The 13,838-nt window shown below is 43.7% G+C and overlaps 1 protein-coding gene across 1 annotated transcript; it reads left to right on the top strand.

Moving 5' to 3' along the window:
* Positions 1–4,994: 4,994 nt before the first annotated feature.
* Positions 4,995–8,243, top strand: atp5f1b (ATP synthase F1 subunit beta). The gene is made up of 10 exons (XM_061066750.1): positions 4,995–5,129; positions 5,813–5,989; positions 6,078–6,252; positions 6,331–6,452; positions 6,537–6,721; positions 6,809–6,967; positions 7,050–7,172; positions 7,275–7,487; positions 7,571–7,772; positions 7,860–8,243. The coding sequence occupies exons 1-10, from the start codon at positions 5,027–5,029 to the stop codon at positions 7,958–7,960; spliced, it is 1,560 nt and encodes a 519-aa protein (XP_060922733.1). The 5' UTR covers positions 4,995–5,026; the 3' UTR covers positions 7,961–8,243.
* Positions 8,244–13,838: the final 5,595 nt, after the last annotated feature.

Raw genomic sequence — 13,838 nt, 5'->3', positions numbered from 1 at the left:
AGAAAGTGAAAAGAAATCCTGCATCTGCATAGTCCTGCTAACAGCCAGACAAATGGCAATGAAAGCATTCCTCCGTAGAAGATAATAAATATCTATCTGAACTGTGTTCTTCATTTAATCTGGACACAGATAAAACAGCTCCAGCTATTTCCTCATGAACAGCAGCCAGGCACACCCCCGCTGCCAGACTCCACAGTGTACAGAGACCAAACCCTGGTTGCACTGATTGACACAGGGTGCAAACTGAGAGTCACAGACACTACACCTGGAATGATTCTTATATTTCCGCGCAAATATAAATTAAATAAACAAAATATGGTCACTCATTTGGGATTCACTGATCTCGATCAGCTGGTAGCACATGCAAGGATTCAAGAGATCAGGTGTAAAGGAAGTGAACAGAGCCTTTTCCTTCCTTGTGTTGTCTTGTGAAGGCTGAGTCAGGCTGCTTTCCTTTACACTAAGCTAAACTAACCACCTCAGCTCCATACTTTATGCAGATAATTCAGTAGAGTGCATATCTCTCCGCCAAGATCCAGCTGCAACCAAGGGAACAAATTCATATCTGTTCTCCTTTATTTTCATCAAGATCCGTGAATTATTACCTGGGAAATCTGCAAAACTGCTTTCATGCAATTAATGTTACAGAATGTGCCAAACTTTAATTACTTCTTTCTTGGCCCATGTCCCATCTTTCCACCAAGTTCCAAGGAAATCAGTTCTGTGTAATCCTGCTGAAAGGAAGCAATGAAAACACAAGCTCCGGAACAATATGTAAGACAATCACCTCAGGCTTTCAGCTCCTGGTTGTATCTCTGCCTGGCAGCTCATTTTCCTGCAGGTAAACTCGTGAACTTTGGCACTTGGGAGCAACAGTAACAAGCTGTGAAATCAACACTGACACATTGGATATAGTGAACTTATAAAGAAGCAACACTGACAATATGCAGCAACATTCATGTGGATTGTTCTTTTCTCTTTTTGTTCTGCACCAGATATCTGGCTCCTGTAAACTGCTGCTCTGCTGGTTGGTGCCGGGCAGCTTTAGCTTTTTCTTTGGGCTAAAAACAAATATAGTTGTGGGCCATAATGAGCTGAAGGAGGCCATGACACTGCAGTCCAGCCAAGTGGGTGATACAGCATCTCCGTGGGTGCATCACTACAAACAACACTGTTCACATTACACATCAATTACACATCCATGTCTTTTTGGCTTTGCCCTCAGAGTGATCCAGACACATGGAAAACTTTGGATTTGAGATTTCATACCTTGAGGCAACACACCTTGCAAGGGCTGCATTCCATGATTCACCTGTGAAAACAACCAGAGCAGTCGCTTGTTATTTGTTCACTGATATACTGTAAACATGACAGATGCTGTTTGTGTTAAAGGTAGAGCCACCGGAGCATTTAAAGCCAAATACAGAGATCAGGCATCTGCCCACATCGCATTACTTTTATATCCTGTCCACCTGAAGTCAGATTCTGAACATTACCACAAGATGAAGTCTCTTTTCATCAAAGGCGGATGTAACAGGTTGTAACCGTGCGTTCCTTTTGAATCAGTCCACTTTTTATTGAAACCTGGTGCATTTGCTTTTTTAGCACCAAAGAAAAGCCTCATAACTCCTTATTCTTATCATTATCATTCCTGTAGTCCTGAATCAGAGGAGTCCTAGGTCCCGTGAGATGGTCTGCAGCCATAAAAGCTGGAGCTGGTCTCACATAACTCTACAACAGGGATGACAATGTGTGTTTTTACTGCCTGCTGCGTTACTGAAAGCGAGGACAGGTGAGCTGTCAGTCAAGAATGCTCCCAGTGAAAGATGGAGCAGCTTACACCCGGTTCAGCTCCCTCTCCTTCATGTGGCGTTTTGAATCAGCAAAGCAAGAACAATCTGTAATATTTATCTTAACCTTGTGTCTGTTTTGATCTAGTCTGCAGTGTGAAGTGGGTGAAATGATCCCGGTCAAAAAACACAACTTATCTAACTCTCCAATTCTGAAATAATGCGTCTACACGTTGGCCCTGCTGCATTGTGGGAGTTAACAGGTCATACGCCACAGTGTGTCTAAACTACCCAGAGAGTCTGTGATATTCATCAGTGAGTATGTGGGAATAAATGACCCAAACCCAACATAAACCAGCACAGTGACGTTCTGAGAAGCTGCAAACGCCATTAAAAGCCATCAATAAGGAGCAATAAGGTGATTTTATTGTTGTTGTGCATTTGAATTTTTATACGCAAATTCTTTCCCTGGAGAAGGTGTTATGAGGAGAGTCATTCTGTCTTTGAAGACGTTGCAGAAACCGCCACTTAACTCTTTGATATTCCCCAAACCCCTCCGGGTATCTTTCCTATGACATTTGGCTTAACCACTGTTGTTACTAGATAATGCATGTTCTTAAGCGGCACAGAGAACATGAATAACACCTGATCTTCAGTGGAGTGGGCAGCAACCCCATGTGTCACCATTATAAACAGCAGCATGTCTCAGGGCACTTTCCCTGTTTTCTGACTTGCACTGAACTCCAGGAAACCTCTGGACTTTCTCCGTGGCTCAGTGGCTGCATGTGTGAATGCAAACGTCAAGACGGTCCCGAGTAGGATGAAGGACGACTTTGGAGAAACTGACATAGACCTTCCACAGGTGGAGCATTTATTTCTGAAATATTACCCCAAAATCCAGAGCAAGTTCCACAGGTTTGTTCATCATGTGGGTCAACAGACCTTTTTTTGAGGCAAATGAGACCAAACCAGGCTCCACTGCACTGGATCACTCGAGGGAACGTGTTGTTTCTTGTATAACTTGGCCTCGCACACCGCTGTGAGATAATTTGACTTAATCATTGTAACTACAGTAACAGCAGCTCAACACAATCACAACCTGTCGAAACACAGAGCAACATGCATATACAAATACATAGAAACTTTAAGGACACACTATCACATGACCTCGTCAGTGCTTAAACTGCTCTTGCTGGGTTCCCCCTTTCCTTTTGTGTGTCACAGCTGTTTCTGCTTGGGAAAGTTCTGCTCACTTCATAACGCAGCTCTATCTTTTTCTCTGAAACATGCGACATGCTCACCTCCTGAAGTGGAAATGTTTTGATTGTGACAAATCAAAAGAGCTCAAATGAAGTGTTACTTAAATAATGAGAATTTTAAAACTGGAAAAAAGATTTTTGCCATTAGGTGACATTCAGAGGTGTTGACTTATCTAGTAAATATATAGTATGCTCTTGCACGACAGACCACAGTAGCCTAGCAGCATAAAGTAATCCTACCCGTCACTCATCAGACTTTACTTTGCACAGAATGCCCAATTCAAATATGTGCTGTGTGTTTCCACAGACAAATACAGACGAGTAAAGATGCGTCTGTGCCTGCAGAGAGTCCGATAGTCATCTGAGGGGAGAAGGATTTCAAGTATTGTTCAATCTTAGTAATATCCAAAACTGTATGAGGGTTTTAAACACAGTATACGATCACATTATAATAAATGGTAAATTATATAGTATTATGCAGACTATTGTGCAAAGGATTTGTTTTGTAAGTTAAATCAAAGTTTCGTTTGAGCCCTGCCTCTGGTGAAGGGTTGAAAAGTAACACAATACACGACTCTGCCATCTGTGTCTGCTCAAGGACGCTGCACAGAGATAGATATAATTTATGCTATGGTTTAACAAAGGCTTTGACACATGCATGATATAAGGCTTCCAAAATGAAAAAGCCTTCAATGTGTGCCACACATGTTCCTACACCTGCACAGAACCCACCTCCACGTCCTGTCTCTTTTGGTACAGCAGCACCCTCTGCTGTCCATATCATGGAGTCACATCTCTGGCTTACATCTGAGCTGTTCCTCAGTTCCACACTAAATACTGACATTGTACACAACTTATATTAATATATATTCATTCTCATAGCCTATTGTTAAATATTTTATATAAGAAATGTATTATATGGACTGTTTGTAGTAGCAGGGGATACACTTTTTGACAGAGCACCTTGGCAACTGTTGACTTTCCCCATGTCTCTGTTCTGATTCTGATAATGATGAATAGAATTAGGAGTTTTAGATAGAGTACTTTATTCAGTTTGGTTTTACAGTTTGGGATCAATGAAGTACACAAACACACACAACCCCCCCCCCCCCCCCCCCCCCTACAGACGTGTGTATCTACCCCAGCCTCCCTACGTGTCTGTCACCATGCATCTTATCACTACAGACATTTTGCAGCTTCTCTCTGGTGACGGTGACCCAGACAAAGTCGTCCAGATTTGGAGAACAAATGGGGTCCATGCAGCAGAACACGCCCTCGGCCTCCCAGTGGATTCTGGGACATGGTGTCCACATGTTGTGGAAAGGGACAGCTGGACAGGGAGAAGCTGTCCATGAGGTAGAAGACTTGTGAGGCTCGCTGTGAGCTAATAACTTTTTTTGAACGTTTCTTTTCTTTTATTTCTTTAATTTTTTTTTCTTAATTTTTTTTTATTTTTTTATTTTTTTTAGTATTGATCATATGTATCTATTTATTTATTCATTCATTTATTTTTAGTATTACTATTATATTGTTATTATTATTATTACTATGATTTATGTCATCTATTCTTTTCAATTCTTTATTTTTCAAATATATGTGCTCATCTGTTGGGGCTAGGTGCCGGAGGGAGGGGGGTGGGGGGTTGGTATCTGTTCTGTGGTATGTTGAAATTACATCTGTAATTGTTATTGATGGAACAGTATTGTTTGTTTGTTAATTATGTAAAAAATTCAATAAACAGATTGTTAAAAAAAATAAAAAGAAGACTTGTGAGGCAGAAGAACAACCTCTCCTTGGTCACTTTGAGCACAGACTGGGGTTGGTCTGTGGAGGGCACAGTGTCAGCTGGCTCAGCGACACATGTGCGCATGCTCGGTCTGCCCCTTGACGTCGCACGCATGCGCACTGCACCCCAGCGCCCATTCATTATAAAGCCCCGAGTTCCTCCGTCTCTTTCCACCTTCAGCCATTTTGACCATGTTGGGAGCCGTAGGACGCTGCTGCACCGGGGCCCTGCAGGCTCTCAAGCCCGGGGTCCAGCCCCTCAAGGCCCTGGTCGGATCCCCGGCCGTCCTCTCACGTAAGTGCCGGCACCGTGGTGCTTCGTACCCGGGGAAAAGGCTGTAATCTGGGCGCTTGTCACGACAGGGCAGGGACGGTGCTAGCGTTAGCTGCTGCTAGCAACACGTTAGCTGCTGCTAGCAACACGCCGGCTGCAGGCCCGAGTCGGGAAACGTCAAAAAGATGAGATATGTAGAAAGAACACCAACATGTGAAGGTGTCACATGTGTCCATACGTGCTCCGGGTCATACATGACAGGCAACATGCATGACCAGGCTGTGTCTTTACCCTGCTAGCTGCAATGACCTTTATGTAATGACATGTGAGCATAGCACCGCCTGCTAGCTTAGCTCTGACGTCCTGCCAGGATCCTGCTGGGAGATTAGCAGCTTGAGTAAAGACGTGTTCTCACCACAGATCCAGTGAGTTTGTGTAGAAGAAGATCAGGAACATGACAAAGTGTCAACACACACTGTTCCCTGCGGTGTCCTCTGCTGGAAGTTAGCATTAGCAACGTTAGCTTCACGAACCCTTCATTCATCCCTGGGTCATCGGGGTGCGTTTCCTCTGGGATCCAGCTTGAAGGAGTCAAGTGAACATCGGTTGTAAACCTCCGTGTTTCACTTGTGTTAACGCGGAGTCTTTCTTCAGGTGTTAGCATTGACTTGACATTGAGTTGTGTGTGTGTGTTTCCCTCTCAGGCAGAGACTATGTGGCTGCTCCAGCTGCAGCTGCCGGCGTCGCCACCGGCCGCATCGTGGCTGTCATCGGGGCTGTGGTGGACGTGCAGTTCGATGAGGGGCTCCCCCCCATCCTCAACGCCCTGGAGGTCAGCGGCAGAGAGGCCCGGCTCGTCCTGGAGGTGGCCCAGCATCTCGGTGAGCCGCCCGGATCTCAACCCTCGACTCCTGCAGAGAGAGAGAGATAGAGAGACGTGTGCACTGACTTGTCATGTTGTGTGTTTAGGCGAGAGCACGGTGCGCACCATTGCTATGGATGGAACTGAAGGTCTGGTCCGTGGACAGCAGGTCCTGGACACCGGGGCCCCCATCAGAATCCCAGTGGGTCCAGAGACCTTGGGCAGGATCATGAATGTCATCGGAGAGCCCATCGACGAGAGGGGTCCCATCTCCACCAAGCAGTGAGTTCACTTTGAGAATGAGACGACTGGATTTGGAGTTTGATGGAGTTGTTAATAACTGGATTCATCTTCCCCCAGCACTGCACCCATCCACGCTGAGGCCCCCGAGTTCACCGACATGAGTGTGGAGCAGGAGATCCTGGTCACTGGCATCAAGGTGGTGGACCTGCTGGCCCCCTACGCTAAGGGAGGAAAGATTGGTATGTGCTAAATTTAAATGCTGCACAGATTGTTTAAATTCTCGCCACTTGTAGAAGTCGTGCTAACATCCCTCTCGGCTGCAGGTCTGTTCGGTGGTGCCGGCGTGGGCAAGACCGTGTTGATCATGGAGCTGATTAACAACGTGGCCAAGGCCCATGGTGGTTACTCCGTGTTTGCCGGTGTAGGAGAGCGAACCCGTGAGGGAAATGACTTGTACCATGAAATGATTGAGTCAGGTGTCATCAACCTGAAGGACGACACCTCAAAGGTGAGATTCAGGAAAACAATTTAAAAACAAAACTGTCGCTATAAAAGAGCCAAGTAAACATTGAGCACTAACCTCTGTCTCCATCAGGTGGCGCTGGTGTACGGACAGATGAACGAGCCCCCTGGCGCCCGTGCCAGAGTCGCTCTGACCGGACTGACCGTGGCCGAGTATTTCCGTGACCAGGAGGGTCAGGATGTGCTGCTCTTCATCGACAACATCTTCCGCTTCACACAGGCTGGCTCTGAGGTCTGTGACCTACGGAACAAATATTATAATTTATATCTTGATTTAATGGTTATGTAATTCACTTCATCTGCTTCCCTCTCAGGTGTCTGCCCTGCTGGGTCGCATCCCCTCGGCTGTGGGTTACCAGCCCACTCTGGCCACTGACATGGGAACCATGCAGGAGAGGATCACCACCACCAAGAAGGGATCCATCACATCTGTGCAGGTAAACAGTGACTCTGAGGACCAGGACTTGTGATGATGAAAGATGTAGAGCTTCTTTATGGAGTATTACTATTAAAGACTAAATGTCTGTTCCCTCCTCCAGGCCATCTATGTGCCCGCTGATGATTTGACTGACCCCGCCCCTGCCACCACCTTCGCTCACTTGGACGCCACCACCGTGTTGTCCCGTGCCATCGCTGAGTTGGGCATCTACCCCGCTGTCGACCCCTTGGACTCGACCTCCCGTATCATGGACCCCAACATCGTCGGGTCTGAGCATTACGACATCGCCCGTGGCGTACAGAAAATCCTCCAGGTGTGGGACTTGATCATTTACGCTCTGTGACGCCGTTTGTCTTTGTTAGCGTCCGTGTAACATTTCCACCTTTTCTCCTGCAGGACTACAAATCCCTGCAGGATATCATTGCCATCCTGGGTATGGATGAGTTGTCTGAGGAGGACAAGCTGACTGTGGCTCGTGCTCGCAAGATCCAGCGTTTCCTGTCACAGCCCTTCCAGGTGGCCGAGGTCTTCACCGGCCACATGGGCAAGCTGGTGCCCCTCAAGGAAACCATCAAGGGCTTCAAGGACATTCTTGAAGGTAAATGAGCTTCGTGCAAGAAATAGTTTACTGTTGCATGCTTGAATATCTTTACATTACTAATGTTTTGCACGCGTTTCTCTCTAGGCCAGTACGATGCCCTGCCTGAGCAGGCCTTCTACATGGTCGGCCCCATCGAGGAAGTTGTTCTGAAGGCAGAGAAGATGGCCGAGGAGCTCTCGTCGTAGGAGAATAGAACCTCAACGAAGGGAGGGGTCATGCAGTTTGAGCACTTGGTTTGTAAAACATGTCAAAATATACTTGTCATCCTGAAAGATCTATTTAATGTTTCCAATGGAAGATGGAATAAAAAACTGTCTTTACAAAACATCTTGTCAACTGCATATTTTCCAATAGGACTTTTTAGTTCCATGTGGGGTTTCATTAAACGTGGCTGTTCTCATCTACTCTAACAGGAGATGGTTTCCTGAGCTGTGTTAATATGAACTGAAATAAAACAGTGGACCAACATTGGAGTGTGTGTGTAGAGATTTTTCTACGTAGATTCTCACCAGAGGAAAATCCCCATGACCACATGGACTAAGTCGTCCATGACTGGGACTAAAGTTTATGAAACTAAGGTTAATCAGAACTATTGCTTCTTAAGTTTAATTGGGGCTGGGCAATAAAACAACCTGTAGAAGCCGCTTCACATAATTCTATTATAATAAACAAACAATCAAAGTTAAGCAGATCAACCTTAAGAACCAGTGCTTCACTGTCTAACCAGTTAAATCCTCCACATGCTGCTGGTTTCCTCAGGTTTACAGCTCCTGTAATTCCTCCAGCCAACTTCCCAGTCACTGATAAACATTTCCCAGCATCTCCTGGCTGCCGCGGACTTTTCCGCCCTGGTCGTCATTATTTGTCATATTTAAGATCTTAACTAAGTGCAGACTGGATGCTGACGCTGTTATGAATCAACTGTTGGAAATAGTCAATAAGATTAGATCATGTAAACCTGAAGTCAGTGATACTAACAGAAAATCAATTGTTTCACTTTTTCAATGGAAGTGGATGTTCTCAACTCAATTTACATATAAAGTTCATGTGTAGTTTTACTTATTTACATTTAAATGAAGTTTACATGCTTTGTATTTGATACCAATGTGACTGAAGTTCAAATATCCACCCAGTGGCGGAAATAGGGTACTGCAGCCTTGATTTTGATAGTTCAACTTTTATCAGTTCAGCTCTGAGAGCCTTAAATACTGTCTGTCAAAACTCTGTTTCCTCTCAACTTTCCCCTCAACCACGAGCACTCCACAGCAGCACTGGTGACAAACTCATTCAGGGAAAGACTTTGAAAGAGGAAGGATTGATTTAAAGAAGCTTCGTTTATAAATGAAAATTACTTATTGTTGTTAGAAAGAAGACTTGAGAAATGAAACAGTTTATTTGAAAGTAAAACAGCTCAGAACATGTGGAGCTAAAAATAATCTGTGGAATGTGGAGAAATTATCTTTAAATTTAGTGTTTACAAGAACAGGTTGTCAGTGTGACCTTGACCTTTGACCTCATTGGTCTTAACAGTTCTTTGAGTCAAAGTGAATATTTGTACCAAATCTGTAAATACTTTATGTATTAACAGGATTTTTCAATAAATAAAATAACTGATAACAAAAAATATGCGTTATCTTTGTAAATGTGATTTATTAGAGCTACACTTAAAAAAAAATTTAAATTGGCAAAGCTCTGAGAGGATTTAAAACGTTTCCCCTCATTTTACTGCAGCTTTAATCCTCATTAATCCTTTTAATTCTTCCTACTTAAAAAGCCCAAAAGCAAGATAATTGGAAAACTGACTGCAATACCAACTCTTGACAGCAGATGGGGCTGAAAGTTAGACTTTTACAGAAAACAGCAGTAAACTGATAATGTACAATATTCAGGACAATTTAAAACATTTAATATGTGGATGAAAAGAAGAGGAATACAATATTATGAAGAAAGGCAGGGAAATATAATCGTGGAATATAAAAGAAAAGTAATTTGATCGTAGATATACAGAATCAATTAAACCTCTATCGCAGGAGTGAGCTCATGTTACCTCAATAATTATTTAAAGACATCCACAGAGAAGCAGAGTAATGCGACGTGTCTGTGTGTTTATCACCTCGTAAAACCCCCAAATAAAACCGTGTGACGTGGTTAATGAACTGCCTTTACACACACACACACACACACACACACACAAACACACACACCCACACAAACACACACACACAGCATTTTTTCAGCTTAAAGGGCAGAAAATTAACCACTTGGGTCATTTGGGGACAAAAGGGGTCAAATTTAGCTTAGGCTCCTTGCGTGTTATAATTGAAATGAAAGGTTTGTTTAGACAAAGTAATTCTTATTTAATCATGCACTTTATTTTGAATATTTTCTAATATTAATAAATGAAACAATGGGGATAGAAGCCTCGTTGTTTGTCCGTTCTTGTGTAGAGGTGCCATTTTGGCTGTTGGCCTCAAATTCGTTGAGCCAAACCAAACAGAAAGTTGTCACAGAACAAAGAAGATAAACTTTAATCCAAGTGTTGATTTTGTGTTGTTGTCTTTGGGTTATTAACAGAACTAAAATTCAAATATCTTTGTTCAAAAAAAATCTAAACTGAATATCTAAACTCTAGATGAATACAAAAAGTTAGAACAAATAGAAAAAGGAACGAGTGCAGAAATGAAGTTTACCAGACAGCTCATGTGAAACCAATCCCTTCTTTATCTACTTATACTTAGAACAGCTGGAGAAGGTTTATCACATTTTCTCGTGATGACTTTCCTGAGCTCCGTCAGTCGGTGTTGTCATTTATTTATACTTGCGCAGATGTTTTTTCCATATTTCTACGAATATTCCACTAAGAGCTCAGGTTTGTCACAGCAGGAGAAGTGTGGGTGTAAAAACAACCTGTTAGATGTGTCAAACTGGACTGATGCTGCTCGACTGCGTTTACAAAGGTTTGGAGGTGGAGACAAATACTGCGACCATGCTAATGAGGTGAGAGGTACACGCTCAAAGTTTATATCTGTTTGCAAGGTGACACAATGGCGTGTGGGTGAACGGATGACAAAGCTAAATAGCTGCGGGCAATGCACTGGTCAAACATGTTTTCATCACCTTGGTGACACTGACCTGTTCCGGTCACTCACCTCAGACCTGCGGCTCCTCTGCTTCTCAGGTTTAATGCCACAAAGCATGAATAAAAACAGTAAATCGACCGGCACAGGATTATTTGTAGGACAAGTCAAACCCACCATCGTTCTCAGATACGTGTGTCTTGGTAGTTCACAGGTCAAAGGTCAATCAAAGGTCAGAAATAAATCAACCAATGAATATATAACAAGACTCTTGACCATCCTTTCTGGAAGTATCGTGCATTTCTTTGAATTCCTCAGACACAAGCATGAAACACTTAAACATCCGTAAACATCCCATTTAGCCCTGAGAGGCACATCCCAGTTTGTATAAGGAGAATATTTATGTTTTCTGCAACTTTGAACTTCAAGTTTAAGTTAGTTCTTGTAGTTTTTGATAATGAACTCCATGAAAATAACCTATTGCGGTTGCTGTGACTATTATTAGTCCTCTTGAAGAAGTTCTTTATCTGTTGTTCCAGCCTCTTCAAACTAACAGACATCTAAATATACAAAAACATCTGTCTTCCATGACTCACCAGGGGAAATAAAATCATTTTTTAAGAGTAGCCGGAAACTCAAGATGAATCAACACCACCTGATGTTCAAAAATTAGTGTATTTTTCCCTTTAAGCTTCTTGATTTCTCTAATTTCGTGGACTTGGGATTTTCCAGGTTAAGTTTTTAGCCTGGACTCAGTCCAGCCTGGAGCCCGGTACTCTGCCAAGGTGGGAAACTTCATCGGTGACTCACCCCCTTGCCATTTGTCAAATCAATTTGAGCTAACTATGTTCTCAATAACAACATCGCCTCAGGGGCCAAGGAAAGAATGAGCCCAAACTGTTCTGAGGTTGGACTTCAAAGAGGTCGAGCGCTGTGGACGTCCCTGGAGAGATGGGTCATTTCTCGCCAGTATGGCAGGCTTTTCCAGAGGAGGGTCTTGGCAGCCTGGACTCTCCAACCCGGCTGTCCCACAAGATCATCACCGGAATGTGAATATATATCAACAAGCGATTTATTTAACCTGGAGCTCAGGCTGAAGAGAAGACTTCATTATGATTGGAGGTTCCGCTCATTTCCTGGAGCCGTTTCCTGTTCTGGGGACGGTTCTACAACTTTTATCGAGTTTGTAGATATGCTGGTTTTCTCTAATTCTCTGAAGTAAATATAAGAAACTCCAGGAAAAAAGGAGTAGAAACATTAGTCCAAACACTGTGTAGCTTTAATTTGTTTCCTTAAAGTTTGTGTGAAAGCTGCCACACACCAGCCTGGATTTCATGTTTTCATCAGAAGTGTGATTTAAACCAGGATGCTTATTTCCCTTTTACGAGATTGGGATCCCAGTGATCAATTTCTCTTCTGCTCTGACTGGTTCAGATCAAAGCACATTACGGACACTCAATGCTCACATCCTTAAAAACATGCCGTACATCAACTAACTTTTAATGAACCCCAACAGGGAACTACAAAGTACTATGGAAAAATGAAGCCGACAAGATGTTTACAGTTTTGGTCTGGAGTTTATTGCCTCAACACAGAGATATACCAGCCACCACCACAAATAAATTCTTTAAAAGATCCACTAACGCGTGGCCCCAGTAGTTGCACCCCCAGGCACTGTCCGGTCCCTGTATATCAAACAAATATTAATTCACTAGTGACAAATTTCTGTTTCTGTTGTCACTGCTCGTCACCACCCTCAGGGGGCACCACGACCTCCACGAGCACGTCTTCAGGTTCCCTCTGGATGTCAACTATCTGAGGAGAGAATTGTAAATAGTAAATGGAAGAAAGTAAATGAATCAGTTGAAATAATGAATATGTCGAATTCCAAGATTCAAAGGACACTGCTGCAGTCTCTACTCACCAGGCAAACCAGGTCCTGACTGGTCGCGTTAACTTTTTCGAAACATCTAATGTAACATTGATCAGACACTAACAAGGCCTCGGGCACGGCCGGCATGTCCTCAGGGGGCACCTGGGCCGCCACTTCCCTCAGGTTGTCAACTATCTGAGGAGAGAATGGTAAATGGTTTTGAATTTATATAGCGCTTTTTTACATGGTATATGCAACAATCCTGAGATTAAATTCAATACTTTTCAAGACCTTTTTCAAGACCCTTCTAATATTTTTCAAGACCCCAGCGCCACTAGGAGCTGTAACCGGTTACATCTACATATAGTACACAGCAGCAAACCACATAACAACATTGATCAGACACCCTACCTTGGCCTTAGTGGCTGCGTTCCCGGGATCCTGGATGGCGTTCCCGGGATCCTAGATGGACACGGACGGGATGGACCGTGCTTGAGCCTCATAGGCAGACGAGGTAACCTCGGAATCCTGGATGGACATGGACGGGAGTGCCTGTAAAACCTCGTTCTGATCTTCAAAAGGAGCGCCGAAGAGCTTGTCGACAAGCAGCTTCAAATAAAATGCAAATAATAAACTTAATTTGAATAACAGCAGACAGAGTTCACATGAATTGTGCTTGAAAATTTAAAATCAGAGAAAGTTAATGACTGCATCAAGTTTTCCATACTCGACAGATTAATAAGAATCAACAGACATAATGTGAGTCACAGACAGAGTGAAGCAGGCAGCCGACTATGCCGAGCACAGACTGATCCACCTGACACTGCTGCAGTCTCCTCTTACCTCATCGCCTGCCTTGCCATTCTTTTTGCCTTCCTTTATCAGGCCCGCTGTTTCGCCCCCTGCTGGTCATTGGAAGCATTTTGTGTTATAAGTTTCTGTACCTCCAGCACCTGGACCTTCTGCTCCAGCTGCTCCACCCTCTCTCTCAGCTGGTACACCTTTAAAATCAGAGAAAGTTAATGAATCTGTTGAATTCCAGGATTCAACAGACACTGCTGCAGTCTCCACTTACCAGCTCCTCCAGGGCTAAACAGTCCTATTGGAAAAATT

The sequence above is a fragment of the Limanda limanda genome, chromosome 23 (genome assembly GCF_963576545.1).
Source record: "Limanda limanda chromosome 23, fLimLim1.1, whole genome shotgun sequence".
NCBI classification, from domain to species: domain Eukaryota; kingdom Metazoa; phylum Chordata; class Actinopteri; order Pleuronectiformes; family Pleuronectidae; genus Limanda; species Limanda limanda.
This window is presented reverse-complemented; position numbering and strand designations above follow the sequence as displayed.